The sequence below is a fragment of the Coturnix japonica genome, chromosome 2, assembly GCF_054131305.1.
Source record: "Coturnix japonica strain WE chromosome 2, WE-NBRP24, whole genome shotgun sequence".
Taxonomy (NCBI): domain Eukaryota; kingdom Metazoa; phylum Chordata; class Aves; order Galliformes; family Phasianidae; genus Coturnix; species Coturnix japonica.
The window spans coordinates 23,655,862-23,673,969 of NC_140664.1; the positions used below are offsets into that span (position 1 = coordinate 23,655,862).

Sequence of the window (18,108 nt, forward strand, 5' to 3'; positions counted from 1 at the left end):
ACATTTAACTGGTAGACTTGATATTCATATCTTGCAAATGAGATATTTTATGCTATGTAGAAAAACAAAAAAGAGGTTGAAAAATGTTATTCTTTTCACAAACTCACCAGCTTGAGTTTGTAGAAACAGAGTCAGCAAAAGTTAATATATCTTATCTACTCAGTATGTTGGATTTGGTACTTGTCCAGAGAAATACAATATACATAGTATGAAGCACAGGCCACATTTCATCTGCCTGGATTCAAACAGGTGTACAAGATCCAGAATGGGCACTATTGTAATACTGGTAGATTATGTCAGCTATATGCTGTTCTTAACAGCTTATGGTCCTACACAGAACTGTCCTGGAATCACATCAACATTTAAACAGAGAAATGGCACTCACCTGCTGGCATCCTAAAGAAGAGTGCACATAGGCAGAGTGCTCAGTAGCATGGAGATGCAAAGGAGAACATGCAGTGGCACCAGATGTACAAGCAAAGGAGAGAAGAACTACTGAAGAACCCACAAAAATACGATCTCCTGTTAATTTTATGCATCTAATTCAACTTGACTTTATTAAATTTTCATATAACCATCCTCTCTCAATTACGATGAACTCAAATTGCACTGCCTTTGGTGTTAGTTGACACAGTCATTACAAGAGCAGCCTGTGTGTGTTTAGGCAAGTCCTGTAGTTTTCCTTCTATTTACCTGAATGTTTGAGTAGAAAGATAAGTCCAAGAGATCTTCCTTTTGATCCCCATGCACTGAACAGAGGATATACAATGAGATCATTACTGTATTAAATAGAAAGCCACTCAGTGCTTAAGGAGTTCATCATTGGTGTTATTTGAAGAACCATCCATAAGTGTAAGAACTGGGATTAGGAATGATATAACGCCTGCTGTAGCCACTAAATCATACCATTTAGCGGATCTACTGTAGGCTTCCTAGCAAAGCTCTTGTGAACTATTTCATTTTTGACCTCAGACATTTCTTGGCTCTGGATCACAGATTTGGAGCCTATCATCTTATCTTGAATGGGATTTGGCAAACAGAGATATTCTAGCCTCATTGGTATAGTTTCCCATTTCTCTAAATATTCATAGCCAGTTAAAGGAGTGGATTATGAAATTATCAGGAAACCATAATTTGCAAATGATCCTGTGTCAAACATGCTAGGAAAGATAATCATTTGATCTTGGAAAAACATGAGAGAAAAGGATTTTTTGCTTGTTATTTTTTCACAGAGTAAATACAGGTGGGGAGCTACTCTAACAGAGAAATGGCACTCACCTGCTGTCATCCTAAAGAAGAGTGAACATAGGAAGATTGGATGTTTAGTATATACAGTGTTGACTCAAGAAAAAAAGCATGAGGTTCCATATTAAAGGAGAAAAAAGGATTAGCTTTTTACAAAAATTCAGTCATCTGTAATATGGAATCTGTTGACTTTTATAGGGTCATTCGAACCACTGGATATTTGCTGTTTATCTTGCATATCAATGCATGTTTATATTATTGGGCTTCAGACTATGAAGGACTTGGCAGTACTAGATGGGTATACGATGGACAAGGAAACATGTAAGTACTTTTATCTTGAAAGAATTTTTCCCTTATTTTACTCCTTCCTGTACCCCCTCTCTTCCCCATGACTTTTCATGCAGGGTATGTGTTGCTTTACAAGTGCATGGGTAGCTAACTTTTAGCACCATGTCTACTGAAGAGCAGCTTTCATTACTAACACATATTTGGAGGGCAGGTGCAATGAATAATTGGTTTACTATTTTCAGCTTTTATGGGTTTATGAGTCAGCACTAAGCACTAACTTAATTAAACATTTAGAAAACAACAAGAACCATAAATTAAAGTTACTGATTACCTGCACCCATGGGAACTGTTAGGAGGATGGCAGAACAATACCTCAAGGAAACTGAAGTCACAGGGGCAGTTTTATTTTTTTCTTCCACATAACGTTGTGTCATTAAAATACAACATTTTATTCTGGCTAAACACCATCATGGTTGGCCTGAAAGAAATTCTTCTGGATTTCTTTGATCATTAGAGAAAGACGTGCTTAACCATGTGGCAAGGAGTGTCCTCAGTGGGAAGGAGTGGATGTTGGCACATTTTTCACAAATTCCTTGCGACAGCAAAAGGCTGGGTGCCAGATAAGAGACATTCATTAAAGTGATGGAAAGGAAGCAAGATTAAAATAAGCAAATTCCTCGCATATTCTGAGTGTAGTTATGTAAAATCATATCCAGTATCTTCATATATATGAAATAATTTGCATTTCTTTCAAATACCATAAAATAGTTAAATACGCAGAAACTCAATTTGTTCATTAATTATGTAATTTTCAAAACCACATATAATGTACTGCTGATGACATAAATTACTCTTTAAACAACTTTTCACGCCTCTCTGTTAATAGCTTGAAGACATACTCTTATTGCTTGAAATTGTTTTGTACTTCACAGCTTTGATGTGGAGTCACTGTTTTGAAAAGTAAGAAAAATAGCCTTTGGATTAAAACACATTTCATGTAAAGTAGCATAGATTTTTTATAATTAGGGCTCTCTTAAAAAAAATAAAAAAAAAATAAAAAAATAATTAAAAAATAAAAAAAAAGAAGGCATCTGAAGTTTTCACATACATCTAAAATAACACAGCTTGAATACTGAAACCAGATGCAAGCTAGCAGGCTTGTTGCTCAGGGGAACCACTTACGTAAGTATACTTATACACAGGTATTTACTCGCACGATCAAGTATTCTGGATACCTCACAAGAAAAATGCATATTGAAGTTCTTTCACAGCTTTTTCAGTAAATGTCATTCTTGGGAATATTTGCCTCCTAATTAAAAATCAAGATAACTACAACTAAGCCATCTGAAGGCTCTCAAAGTAGAGAGCTTACTCAGTCTTCAAGCTTTTAATGTGTTGTGGTTTTTTTTTCAGAACAGCCTAGAAAACAGATGGAAAATTCTTATTTTTCACAGTAAAAAATATTTTCCTTTTCATTCATGAAAAAAAATTGGTAGAAGTCGTTTACTCACCACAGACAATGCAATTGTGCACTGGCAATGGGCGGGTTTTAGCATTTAGTGGTATGCTTTCCATGAGAAGGCAGAAACACTTTTCAAATGATGTTACACTGAAATCACGTGGGATTTAGGGTAGAATTTATTGTTTAAAATAATAATAGATTAGTAATTTAAGTCTTTAAACTGAGATGATGAAATAAAATACACAGAAGCATATATTCCCATACATTTCAAAAACCCATTAATCTACCTCACCCTCACTGGTGGTCAATGTATACAATTAATCTTTCACCTCAGTTTAACTTAGACTGTATCATAAAATCCAAGGTATGTTGAAACCCAAGCTTTACTTCCATTGCATCATACCCAAATCAGACACTCAGGATGTTCCCTGCATTAAAAGTGCATTTGATGAACTTCCTGTAATTAGGCAACAGACCTCAGTCTTTACTAATGCAAGTGAATATCATCACAGATGCTGCACCATAATGCAGAGTTTATGTGGAGAGAGAAACAGGATATTGAAAAGGTCCCTTAGTTATAGATAAGTGAACAACTTGAACCATATGTGTTTATTTTCAGTCTAGTTCAACTATGTAAGAGATTTGTTTAATTCCTTGGGAAAATGAACAAATTCTCTAGCAAGTGATTCAAAGCAGGAACCTAATGTCATTGTTTTGAATTGACCCCCAGGCATATCTGTCTCCCTTGCTACTGCCTCTAAGGAAAATTAAACCCAGGGAACTCAAATTCTCATGCAACCCCATCCATTCAACATTAAAGATAGGTACAAATCATTTCACTTTGCTCATAATATATCTTTTCTACCATTTGCAAGTCATCCATGAGTGGAATGCAAAATTCCCCAGCACGTATACTAATCAAAGCATCCATTTACATACTAATGATGTTTCTCTATAAATTGCTACCTTCCAGCTCTGGGGCAACTTAGCAGATATTTGGAAATCCCAGAACACGGAATCATAGAATCATAGAACGGCCTGGGTTGAAAAGGACCACAATAATTATCTAGTTTCAACCCCTCTGCTATGTGCAGGGTTGCCAACCACCAGACCAGGCTGCCCAGAGCCACATCCAGCCTGGCCTTGAATGCCTCCAGGAATGGGGCATCCACAACCTCCCTGGGCAACCTGTTCCAGTGCGTCACCACCCTGTGTGTGAAAAACTTCCTCCTAAAACCCTAATATGATCACTGTATGTGCCTAGAACAATTCAACTCCTTTGGTTTGCAGTACCCAACATGCAGTAAGACTGTTTTAAAGATGTTGTAAAAGATGCTGCATATGTGCACGTCAGCAATAAACCATGCTTACAAATAACCCTGGAGGGTCACACTCACGGTGTTTGCCATGGAGATCATTTTGTATCTCTGGAAAAAATGTGAAAGCTCAGCCCAAGCCTTATATATGTCAAATCTAATGCTTTCAGCCCTGCTGCCTGTAGCGATATTTTACATAAGCCTTTGTAGTTTTCACCTCACTGTCTGAACTCATCATGCTCACTGTTACTCAATAAATAGTTCACTCAAGAAAAAATAAGTACTAAGAAGGACATCATTAGAACACCACCTAATAACATCTCTATTCCACTTCAAATCTGTCCTTGTTGTAAACAGGGAGGAGCCCTGAAATAATTCCTCACTCAGCTGTGTCAATGCCACCTTAAAATCTGACAGCTGTACGCACAAAAGTTTCATTCAGCTCGATTAACCAAAACTATGTAAAAAGTTCAGCATGTACTGAAGTAGACTTTTATGTGGAAGATATTTTTATTGGTGTAACGTTACAAGGTATCTTACATGCAGTATTCTAAACTTTTTCATACCTACGACTCATTTTAGGAAAAAATCTAGAAGCTGGATTGCCTAAAGGATAAACATCCTGTCCATGCTGTGCAAAGGGAAAATCCCCTTCTTGTCTCAGGTTGTTTGCTCTACCAGTAATCATACAGAAGTCAAGTAAGCTGTATGGTAAGCGGTGATGTTTTCCAGACTCTCTAGATCGCTGGAAGCAGAGCTGCTGACACCACTGAAGCTGTAGTAATCTGGTTGTTTTTTCTTTTCAGTCATTCCCTAAACTAATCTTACAGTCTAATTTTTCAGGAAACACATTCCCTTCTATTTCAATTCTTCAGCTGTTATGTCTGATGAAAACAAACAGTAAAATAAATGAATAGAGAAGATAAAAAACCTGTCCCTAAGAGATGGTGAATATCCTGTCACTTTGCTAGTAGAAAAATTCCTTTGAAGTAAAATCACAGAAAAATTCTCTGCATTAATGATGTCCTTAGAAAAAGGTGGGCAGTTCTGCAAAAAAGCCCAGAGAGTCTTCAAAGAAGCATGGCTATGGCACCTAAATTCTTCCAAGGAGCTGCTTCCATGTCCGGTAGAGATGCCCAGAATGGAAATTATATCACAGAATATCATGGTAGACATAACAAGCCAGGCATTCAAGGACATTGTGAATGAGAGAGTTTGTTAATTAGTTTTATTTCCTATATTACGAGCACAGAAGTACTGCAAATTTCTTCCATTCCTCTTCTTTTTTCTCTATGATACAGAACTCAGATTGAAAGCTGCCACTTATGCACATTTTGCTTGAAGCATGAATAGGTGAAGCTTTTTTCAATCCTAAGTGAAAATTTTGCACTGGTGTAATTTAGTTCTCCTTTCATCATCTCTAACAAGGAAAAATTATACAATGACACCTATGCAATGAATTTTTTTATTTATGGACTCTGAATGGAAACTACCAGTTCTGTCTATTAAAATCTAAAACACAGAAACTGTGGTAGAAGTAACTACTGCATTTCATTAATCTGAGAGCAAGAAAAATATGAATGCAGTGAAAACAATGAAAAAAATGCTTGGAAAATTCTGATGTTTTAGGTGAAATATTTGAAAACACTTTAAAGTGATTTAAAATGAAACATTCTTCATTGGAACTAGTTGTTACTGTGAGTTCATTCTCTTCTAATTGCACAAAACCAACCCTCTAATATTATTATTACATGAACCATTTAGGAGTGGAGTTAGTATTTTAATAAGAAAGGATTTAAAGGGAGAGGCACCAAATTAAGAAGTACTCCTGAAGACTGCAATTAGATCAGGGGACCTCAAAATCCTGGCATGCATGAGAAGTTGCATGATGGAGTGTCTCAATTTCTCCTTTCTTATTTTGGGGAGGGAAAAAGCCGTGGGGGAGGGGAGGGGTCATCTTTGGTTTGTTTGCATGTGTTATTTTGAATTTGTTTGCTTGTATTTTTTTGTTTCAAACTCAGTAAATTTCAACAAATAGAGAGAATCTTGATTGTTTTCGATGCAGTAATCAGTGAAATGATAAAAAATCATACTTCTAATCATTACAAAAGTTGAAATCTAATTGTATAGAGACTTATAAAGTCAAATTCTAATGAGTGTGAGGTTTTTAAAACCATTCCTACAACAGTTAGCTGTTCGCTCAGGAATAAAAGGAAACAATAGCACATTCATGGCAATGATCAAAACTAATGAATCCCAGATGCATACTATGGGGGGATGCTAGACTACTAATGGTGCCATATTTTAGCATGAAATTTTAAAAAGAATAATAAAGATGCCAGTTTATTTACATGAAGATTTAGTGTGGCTATTCTCACAAAATCCAAATAGTGAATTCTGTACAGGTCCTTTGTTTGTTTGTTTGTTTGTTTGTTTGTTTGTTTGTTTTAATAGACTTGAATGGAATAAGCTCTCATCATGTGGGGGGCTATGAAAAGAAAACTGAACATTAAGAACAAAAATATTTTGTCAAAGGTCTTGCTCTTGAGTAGAGGAAGAAAGCAAATGGGTACAGGGAAAGTCATCATAACCCATAAGTCGCAGTACAGTCTTAATGAGTGACCACTGCTTACTGCTATATTTGTCCTCCAGATTATGAGAATTTTTGAGAAACACTTGAAGGGTGTTTACATAGTAGCCATGAATAGTTCTTCCCAATGGAGGAAAGCAGTGAAGAATGAAAGAAAATGTTCATCATCAACTGAAACTATTTTCAAGACATGCATGTATCTAGTCTACTACATATAAAATCTGTCAAGTCTCTTTCTACACCATGGCTTCTTCAAGCCTACCCACACCTTGGCATCTTCACTGGTCAAACACTAATGCAGTAATTTCTATGCAGGCCGTTTCACCTACAGAAGTCTTCTCCATTGCTCCACAAAGTGACTGGAGAATGTGAAACAACTGATGCATTCTCTGTATATTGTATTTTAGATGTCAGTGAGGATATTCTGTTCCACGTGATTTATGTAACTCTTGTCATTTCTAAAATTATAACAGTTCATAAAAAATGTCAAACATTTTTGGCATCACTGAAATGGCCAACCCAGGCATGTATATATTTAGCTTCAATCATATTGATACCTGCACTTGATAACAAAATCCCTGTCTGTATCCACAGGTACCTGAGGTGTTACTACTGGGCAGTTCGTACTTTAATCACCATCGGTGGCCTTCCAGAACCACAAACACTGTTTGAGATAGTTTTTCAACTGCTGAATTTTTTCTTGGGTGTCTTTGTCTTCTCCAGCTTAATTGGTCAGGTATGTCAAAAATCCAATAATTATATAGGTTCAGAGTACTGTAATGTAGCGATAATATAACCAGTTTTGTTCTATTTTGTTCCAGGATAAACTTTAGCTTCATTATGGATGTCCCTCTTTTTCACTGTCATCCATACTAATTCTTCTGGCCACTGCATGCGTTTACTTATTTCCCAGTTTTGTAACTTTTGCGCACATTCTGACCTAAAGCTGTTAATGGAAATCTCAAAATTTCTGTCAGACTAGAATTGTGCTCTTTTCCAGAAGACACAAAATATTTGCTAACCAGAAGACTGAATATTTATCTTGGCTTTCATTTGGCAGGAGGGGAAAAGAAAAATAAAAGCCCATAGCAGGGCAAATCAGTTATACTTTCAAAACAAACATAATCCAGCATGAATGATATCCAGCATGAAACTGTTAAATTTGAGCTTTAAATCCATAGGTTTTAAAATACCTTGCCTCCAGAAAAACAAACGGTGTGGCTCCTATGTCAGATTGCATCTTATATTGGATTTCTGTACAAATCATTCCAGATCTTTTGATTTGTACATGTCTGCTATTGGGAGAATTAAGATGAAAAGATAAAGATGAAAACTGGTACAAGTTATTGGGTTAAGCTTCAGAGTTTACAAGCATGTAAGTCTACATTTTGCTAATTCGATATAACTGTCAAAGTAGATCTGCTTTTGGCAACCAGTGTAGCCAACTGCAGAATCAAAACTTGCTATTAAAACAACTTCATTGTAGTTTGTTGCAATTCCTGTTTACAAAAAGATCTTAAGATTGTTATTTCTTTTGTGATCAGTCTTATTTTGTAATCAGGAGCAGAACTTACCCCAGCAACATACTGGGACACTGCAGTATTAAGCCATTCTGCAAAAAAAAAAATTATGTTTTTGTTGGAATGTCAAATAATGTTCCTGCACTAAAATGTTCGAGATCAACTTATAGCCCAAAGTGGATTTTTAAGACTGATCAAGGTTCACTTAACAGTTTAAAACTGGCTGGATATTGGTATCAGTTGTTGTTATTACAGAAATTTGGCCTAGTTTTTAGTGACAAGACAAGGGGGAATGGCTTTAAACTCTAATGTTAGATTTTAGGAAGAAATTTTTCACTCAAAGGAAGGTGAGTGCTGGCACAGCTCCCCAGAGATGCTGTGGATGCCCCATCCCTGGAGGCGCTCAAGGACAAATTGGATGGGACCCTGAGCAGCCTGATCTGCTGGGTGGTAGCCCTGCCCATGTCTGGGAGCTGGACCCGCTGATCTTTAAGGTCTCCTTCAACCTAAGCCGTTCTATGATTCTGTGGTACTAAGTGATTCATTTCTGGCTCGTGTGGCACAACAAATTCAGAGTACCTTTATTACAGGTATTTAAGAAAATATTATATGTATTTTTCATCCAGTTATAGAAAAAAAAAACAGAATAAGTGGGAAAACACAAATGAGTTGTTTAAAAATTATAGTGCAGACTGTTCCTTACACAACTATCTTATGTCTTTGATGTTTTTGAAAAAACAGATGAAGCAACTCTATAAAACATGGAACTGAATGTATAATTAATCAGGAATTTTGTAAACAAATGTTTTACTCCTTTTTTAATGTTGTTGACAACATGCTCAAATGAAGAATGTTTTGTTGAAATGTATAGTAACATAAGTGATGTTTGCAGATGAGAGATGTAATTGGAGCAGCTACAGCGGGACAGAACTACTATCGTTCCTGTATGGATAACACTGTCTCTTATATGAACACATATTCAATTCCAAAACTGGTTCAAAATCGTGTTCGAACCTGGTATGAATACACGTGGGACTCCCAGGGAATGCTGGGTAAGGCTTTTCTATTCCATTTGTGTAGCAGCTGAGTGATCTCTGCAGATATAGCTATAAGGTGAAATGTACATTTCTTCTTTGCTGAATTTTGAGGGTGAGAGGAGGATGTTCAGTTTCCTTCAGAAAAGCAAAAAACTCCAGAGTCATATGACACTTACTGTGTCACAAATTGTATTAATTTACATAATACTCCAGTTATAAGTTTGGACAACATTCATAATTTAAAAGAAAGAAAAGGCATACCACCTATCTTCCTTATTTGAACTCAGGAATGCAAGAATTTCTTCACCAACCGCTTCACTTCTGTGAAGTTATGTTTCTATACAATGCTCAATTTTACACAGTCTTTCTTCATTTATATCTGTATTTTTTCCATCTCACAATGTTTTGCTGTTGTTTGTCTTTTCTTTTCTTTTCTTTTACAGATGAATCAGAATTACTGGAGCAGATGCCAACCAAAATGCAATTAGCCATTGCGATTGATGTGAACTTTGCCATTGTCAATAAAGTTGACCTATTCAAAGCAAGTACTTTAACAAAGGAATGCAGTAATGTGTGGTATTTGTAGGGTGGAAAGCTTGTTTTTTTGCTTCTTGCTACACAAAACAATACATTTGTTAATACTCAAGGCAAACTATGTCTATTACATACCTCAGTCAGTGGGCACAGGTCAGGACAAAGCCAAGGGATAAGTTGGGATTTTTCTGTGTGTGTAAAATCAGATAAAAATGAGCAAATGAGGTTGAGAAACAGTCCTGTCATACCCACATGTTAAAGCTGATGTTATGTTCGGACCCTAAGTGATTGCAGAACATAGTTATCCACAAGAGCCAAGCATAGAAGAATACGATTTTTGACACAGTTCACCTTGCTGTCTACTGCTCAGCACTGTCTGAGAGATCACCAATATAATATCCGTTCTGAGAACATAAGTTTGATGTAGTGAAAGCTGTGCTTCAGTTACATTTTGTTCAAAGAGTTTTCTCATTGTTATCATGATAGGTTTCCAGAGAGATTACTTTAATGCAGTACTTAACATTGGATTTGTGACACAATAAGTGGGAAGATGTTGCATTTTCAGAAGTAATCTTGAAATACATTAAGCTTAGCAGGTGTTTTGGGGTTTTTTTTAAGGCAGTTGCAAGAAATTGTGATATCTCTGTTTAAACATTACATAGTAGAACTGTTTCTGCAAGATTTTCTGAAGACATGGAATTCACAGATTCATACCGGCATTTTACATTATCTGATTTTTTTTCTGGATCAGTATTAAAAAGTATTCCCTAAGAGATCTACAACCCACAGCAAAAAACGCTGCATTTCTACAGCAGTCTAACTTAGGTATAAAGAAGCTTACTGCATTAAAAATAAATTAGAGATGGTCAACCCAAAAGGAACTTTATCAGTATCTGAAATGAAAGTTCTTTTATGTTCTTTATAAGCTGGTCCTTGCCATGTTTTCCTTTTACATGCTACATGCTACTTCAGAAACCCAGGATTGTACATGTCATACTATGCTATCCAGTGTAAGCACTAATAATCACTTGTTTTCCTGGATCAATACAGCATAATTCTGATTATTTTAACAGGGATGTGATACTCAGATGATATATGACATGCTGCTAAGGTTGAAATCCATTGTGTATTTACCTGGTGATTTTGTCTGCAAAAAGGTGAGCACTGCGGTGTAGTAATACATATTAATATGTATTTTAGAAAAAGAGTTCAGATAGAGGTCAAAAGTAGCCTTCAAATAAAATTAATTCTGAGTGAAGAAGATAATATAAAAATAATTAATATACTGTGTATAATAATAACAACTTTGCTCTCAAGTTTCAACCTAGAACAAGACCATGTGGATTTTATTGTTATCAAACAAAATTACAGTAGCATGGGAAAGTTCATAATGTAAACATGACTTATCTGGTGACATCTCATGAAGTCTGGGTGTTTAAATTGGAGCAAGCTCAATTTTTGTATAGTTATATAGACAAATGTAGCCTACAGATCTCAATCTGTGATGCTTTGCATGTGCTTCATTTGCATATCACAAGCTCTGAAGATAGATTCCCAAGAATGTAGAAAATACAGTGCATCCCATACTGCTCCCTACAGCAGGACCTGATCTTGCTCTGTATTCACTCAGTGTCATCTCCAGACTGTGAACTGAATGCTGTCACATTGTCCCTTAGAATTTTAGCTCAAACACAGTCTTATATAGCAAAGGTAGATGACTCATCTTCTGACCAAGTGATCCCAAGTCTGTTTGGTCCAACATCCGTAGTAATCCTATTGACGCTGTAAGTCATAGCAGGTAATAAAATCCTGTTGGAATTTGAGAGCTCCTACATAGATGCACATTGACCTCATCAGACTTCACTTAGGAGGCTCTGACATACAGGTTTGCAAAAGCAGATTATGAGATAGAAGTATAAGCCATATGTTTTCAATTCTGGTGGAGCTGCTGCTGCATTTTGACTTTTAAATTGAAATTGCTTCTATACTCCAGTAACATAAGCAGAAAAGTAATTACTTGCCTGTCACTGAGATATTATGAGAACTGTTATGATCATGTTTATTCCAGGTTGCCTGCTTTTTATGATGATACTGATGAATCTTAGCAGGTCTTGTGGAAGATAATAGGGAAGCTAATAACCTCTTAAACCATCCAGTCATTAAACAGAATTAGACAAATTTTTGAATGATCGTTTATTCTTATTTTCCTTGTAAATTAGTTAACTGAAGCTTAGAAGCAAGAGAATGAAAACTGAAGTTTTTTAAACCATAAAGCACAGGCTTTTTTGCACTTCATTAGATATGCTGCGGAATTACTTTTGTTTCCACTAGAACAGAGGAGGAAAGTGACTGATATAATCCTGCTTGTTATTAGTCTTCATTTTTCAGGTTGGCCTGGATGGTTTAACTTCTGCTCAAATACTGTCTCACATCAATTAGATACACTAAATCAGTCCTTATACTTGTGCTCAGTGCTAGGCAAAGAAGCACATTTATTTATCTGTAATGCTGGTAAAACCGTGCATAAGAAAGGGGGGAGATATTTACATGGAAGTTTGTCAAATGATTTTACTTTAAAAAGAAAACCAAAAAACAGTGATCATTAGCTATGTGTTTCTGTGCCTAGGGAGAAATTGGCAGAGAGATGTATATCATTAAACAAGGTGAAGTTCAAGTCCTTGGAGGCCCTGATGGCACAAAAGTCCTGGTTACACTACGAGCAGGAGCAGTATTTGGGGAGATCAGGTCAGTTTACCATTATTTATAATACTTTCTTCAGAAATGGTTAAATAGTCAGTGGTTAAATAAATGGTTGTTCAGCTTCTCTCTGGTTAAGTATGAAAGACAGCATGGAAAGGTTAGAAAGCTGGGTGAGGTCAACCAAGAGAATGCTGAGCAGGAATATACAGATACCTGAGATAAAGTCCATGTAAGTGAAACATCAGAGACTAATCTGCCAAGACCTCAGACTCCTAAACAACAAATAATGTATAATATGTATTCAGGACAATGAACACACGGATACATGGATGGATTTCTCCTTCAGGATTTAAAAGGTTGAGCACATCTCCCAGTTCCAAAGTCTGCACAAAGGCAAGACCAAATGTATTTTATTGCCTGTATAGTGAGACCAGCTGCCCTTACACACTGGAGAGTAAAAATGATAATTTCCAACAAAGGAGATAAAAAATCTAAGAAATCTATAATCAATACAGATTGATTCATTTAGGAGTTGAAGGAGACATTAAGTTGACGAAAATCAGCATCTACATTTTCAGATGCATTTCTTTAAGAGAATATAAAAGAGAAAAGGGTCTGACATACCAGGTTTGGGGGTCTAACTTTCTCTGGAGAAGAAAGTTTTTCTCAAACGGTTACAAATGTTTTTTTATTTTCTGCACATAGCTGCTTTGCAAAATCCATTAGCTCTTCTGTGCCTTGTTCACCAATTAGACAACTAAGAGCTAGATTTTAGGCACTGCATCCCCCACTGATGCTGGCCTGAGGAAAAGTAACAAAATACATGTGCTGCTGCATGTGATAAACTGGATTCTTGATTTCTTCCAGCTACACTCCTGTTACTGTTAATCCTCTTGCTGGTAGCCTTAATCTGCCTTTTGAAAAGTGGTAATCAGCTTTGTGTTAGGTTTATATTTATCTTCTGCTGTGTCTCCCGTTGTGGTAGTGGAAACTTTCCCATTTATTCATCTATGGGTGTACAGAGCCTTCTCGGAGCTGTGTGTGGAGAACACTTGATATACCCCATAGATACAGACCTTCCTCCTTGAGTGGGAGAGTGAGGCTATATCAGCTCTTTGCAAGAAAATTATTTTAGAAGTGTTTCTCTGTGTGACAATACAACACCAGAGCAAAGCTTTGAAAGAAAATGGCATGTTGTGCGCTATGCAGAAAGTATGAGAATGCAGGTAGGGACATGAACTGAAAGGGTAAAAGAAAAGCTGCAGCATCCCGGAGATATAATACATACAGAGTTTTCAATTATTTATTAGTTTTGCATTTGGAGCGAGGACATTGTTTTCATACTGGGGAATGTTCATGATTGATTTGAAAACAAGGAAGGGATTTTTAATGTTTTGATCTAACAAAAGCGAGGACTTGTTTCCAGATGAGATCTACACAGCTGCTTTTAAAGATTCATTTCCCAGTATGTTTTATTCTTCACATAATTGCCGGGATGGCCAGCAAAGCCCTCAGCAATGCTTTTAACCTACGCTTCTCGTCTTTTTTTATTTATCATTGACCCACTGTGTTGATGGAGACAGCATACTGGTACAGACACCGTTATTTTGCATATGACAGGCAGTGGATGAACCTGATGAGAAAACAAATAGCAACTAGCAGAAATCTCCAAAACTGAAAAACAAAGACACAAAGCACTAAGTATACCAGCAGAAATTTATCCTTTTCCTTGTGGCAGTATGTTAGAAAATAATGAGTTTATACAGTGCCCTTCTGTATAAGCTCTGTCAAGGTCTTCTGAGTACTGTACAGCAGAGGAAAATGAAAAGAAAAAAAAAAAAGTCTTTAATGGATGAAATATTGCTTTATTTAGCACATCCAAGTTTTCCCCTCAGCATTCGTGGTGTGGTTAACACCTGGGATTGAACTGTCATCGTTTCCACCTGATTTTTTTAATCAAGATTTGTGTAGACAATCATGTCAGTTTCATTCTGAGCGGTCTAATGATATGAATTATAAGATACTAGCTATTTAATCTCACTGTTCGAAATGCATATAAATCATGCTTATAAAGTCTCTATGGGCAAAGGAGTTGAAGACAACAAAGAATGTTCATTCCTTTCAAAAATAGCTCCTGAATTATACTAGAAGGCCAAAGCAAGACTGATGTTCAAGGCAGTCTTTTGCCAATCCTGTTTTAAAAATCATTGCAGGAACAGATTAAGCAATAGGAGCTGCCTTCCAATTAACATCTTATCCTCATTACTATTTTCCTGTACTGATAATGTCATCTTAGGGAAACAAAATAATCTCAGAAACAGAGGCAAAATGGATGCTGCCATAATGAGAGCCTGTCTGCACAGACAGCTGAAAAAGGAAGAAATTCAAGAGAGGGAAACTACAACACAGCACTTCATTAGCCCAGAGAACTGTACACATTGAACTAGCTGTCCTAATTCATTCATTTATTATTATCTCACTACAACAATTTCCCATCAGAAAATGGAAATTCTGGAGAAATCACAGCATTTCTGACAGGAAGATTTCTAAATGCTTGGCTTCGTTTTTAGCCTTTCAGTGGGTGTTGCAACTTTAACTTCCCTTTAAAAAGTCAAAAACTAAAGGGAATATTCCGCTTTGTGAAAGACTGAGTTTCTACTTTGGCCCAGCAGCAGTAGCTGCTGCTTTTCAGTGAGCTCCGCCATTTCAGGTCTGACATTCGTCTCAGAAGCCAGATCCGGACTCCTTCCTGATATACCTGCACTTTCCAGATATACAGATATAGCCAGTTGAGGAGACACTGCACTGCACATTCAGGTGATATGCACACCATTCCCTGGATCAGTTTGCTAATTTCAGTGAATGCCTGCTTCCTACTGAGCTGAGCTATAAAGAAGAAATAGATATGCTAAGTCATTGCTTTGACAACTTCATACCTCCAGGTTTAAATTGCTATCATAAGAATTCAGAAGTTATCATCTCATACAAGTACAAAATCATTTCAGGCTAACTGCAGTAAAAACCATAAGGTAAAAAGGCAATTTCCCTTATTACTGTAAATGTTATAGCATCAAGAACCACTGCAAGGACAATGCCAATTATTTGTACAGACTGAGTCTATCACATGACTTTCAGCAGAATGGCCAAAACAGAGTCCATAATGCTGCCTTTACTCAAACGGGATTCTGTTTGAACAATGACTGCCTCCGTCATGATATTCACCTCACATCATCACCGTAAGAAAAGTGCTGTTCTCTTTAGTCCTATCTATCTGCCTCAACAAAATGAGCTTGGTATTAGGAAAGCATGGAAATGATTGTGCAATGACTTGTTGAAACGTGATTTATCAGAACTCAAAAACTGTTTTGCAATTTTCTTCAACTGCTTTTCTTATTGTGCAAATACTTCTCTGCCTGAGAAATTGTGCAGGACTGTAAAAGAAGACAATTTGCTGCATTTTATACTTGACTTCATAGGTTGATTCTTATCTTGGAGCAAAACTTTGTGCCTGTGTAAAAACAGCCTCGTACACAGAGTTCAGAGGTCTTGTGATCCTTTATAAATCAATTATATTATCAGTAGAATCTAATGCTTATAAATGCTATATGCATACCCTTAATATTAAAAAACAGTACTGGTATATCCTGATTACTACTGATGATAAGTATATGTTCATTTTTTATAGGGTCCTGACTATCCTTTATTAATAACCTTTATGTTTAGTTATTATAAAATATACTTTATACACAGTAACACACTGTGAAACATTTAAGGGACAAATCTCTATGATGGATCTCCTTAAAAAGTGATAAAGCAATTTTACTACTAAGAGTAAAATGCAGCTTCTGTTGCTTAACATCAAAGAGGATCAATTAATTCTTTTCACTTTGTTTTCTTCTGGACAATTTAATTTTCATGTAGATACCATTCCAATGTCCAACCCCTGCTTGCTAAGCTGGTCTAACACTTTACTTTCTAAACAAAATAGCCTTGAGTTTCTAACAGACGCATTTGTAACTGTCAGCTTGAAAGGCCTTCCAAATCCATATTGTTAAACTTGCCAACATCCTAATGTGAGATGTGATATGTGAGAAAACCAAAACCCCGCTGAAGTTATTCACTCAGGGAAATTACAATTCTTGGAGTCATTTATTCATTGTAAATATGCCTTCAATTATAATGGTCTTATACTGCTCTCCCTATGATGTTAAATCATTTTCAACAATAAAAATGAGGAAATGCCAAGTTCACACAAGGACTAAAACAAATGTGGTCATTGCTGTGGTGTCTTTAGGGAGAAATGTGTGACCAGAGAAGGGCAATAAAGCTGTGAAGAGTCTGGAGCACAAGTCTTATGGGAGTGGCTGAGGGAACTGTAATTGTTCAGACTGGAGAATTGGAGGCTCAGCGGAGACCTCATCACCCTTGTTGTGCGGAGCTGGCCTTTCATCCCAGTTAACAGTGATAGGATGAGAGGAAATGGACTCAAGTTGCAACAGAGGAGGTTCACCCTGGATATCAGGAAATATTTATTTTCTAACAGAGTAGCAGTGCATTGGCACAGGCTGCTCAGGGAGGTGGTAGAGTCACCATCCCTGTAAGTGTTCAAGAAGTGTGTAGATGTGGCACTGAGAGACATGGTTAGTGGCCATTGTGGTGATGGGTTGATGGTTGGACTAGATGATCTTAGTGGTCTAATCCAACCTCAATGATTCTATGTTTGTGTGATACATCTCTTCCCAGCAACACTTTCCACAGTCCAGGACCAACAATCCTGACCAGAAGTGACAATATGTCTTCTTGATATAAGAAGATATTTCTGATCACAACTGCAAAGGGACTTTACAGAAATCAGATAGAACACTGGGGTACACTAGTGAGCTTTTTAGTTACGTTTTCAGTGGAGAACCAACTTCAGAGATTCCTCACTCAAGTTGCGAGTTGAATAACAATGTTTATTTTCATTGCAGCCTATTAGCCGCAGGTGGAGGAAATCGAAGGACTGCCAATGTGGTGGCTCATGGTTTTGCCAACCTTTTCATTCTAGACAAGAAAACACTCAATGAAATCTTGGTGCACTATCCTGACTCAGAAAAACTTCTGATGAAGAAAGCCAAGTATGTCCTAAGAACAATTTTTAAATCATTATGTTTAGCTTGTGAATGGACAGTTGTGGCTCCTAGATATATTTCCATTCATTTATCTGGAGAATAATGTAAATATATTTGTATTTAGAAGTCAGATTTTGTCTGCTAGTACATACAGGAAGCCATGCTTCCATGGCAGGGATTACAGTAGTTGTGTGAATGTGGTAAATAGAGGAAAGTCCCAACTGCAGCTGCACTTCAGGTAACAAAACAAGAGGCACAGATGTGTATCAGGACAAAACTCCTTACATTGACAAGAAGTCAGAAAA

At 36.7% G+C, this 18,108-nt stretch overlaps 1 protein-coding gene across 4 annotated transcripts in view; it reads left to right on the forward strand.

Moving 5' to 3' along the window:
- CNGB3 (cyclic nucleotide gated channel subunit beta 3) overlaps positions 1-18,108 on the forward strand; it is a 58,586-nt gene that overhangs the window by 33,794 nt on the left and 6,684 nt on the right. For 3 of the 4 annotated variants that reach the window (XM_085537247.1, XM_085537248.1, XM_085537249.1), the window contains 7 exons: positions 1,444-1,566; positions 7,496-7,637; positions 9,314-9,473; positions 9,902-9,999; positions 11,066-11,149; positions 12,619-12,737; positions 17,663-17,809. In XM_085537247.1, coding sequence (XP_085393373.1) covers positions 1,444-1,566; positions 7,496-7,637; positions 9,314-9,473; positions 9,902-9,999; positions 11,066-11,149; positions 12,619-12,737; positions 17,663-17,809 — 873 coding nt within the window. Of the gene's footprint in view, positions 1-1,443; positions 1,567-7,495; positions 7,638-9,313; positions 9,474-9,901; positions 10,000-11,065; positions 11,150-12,618; positions 12,738-17,662; positions 17,810-18,108 lie in introns of those variants that run through there. The other variant, XR_014942499.1, reaches the window with a different exon arrangement.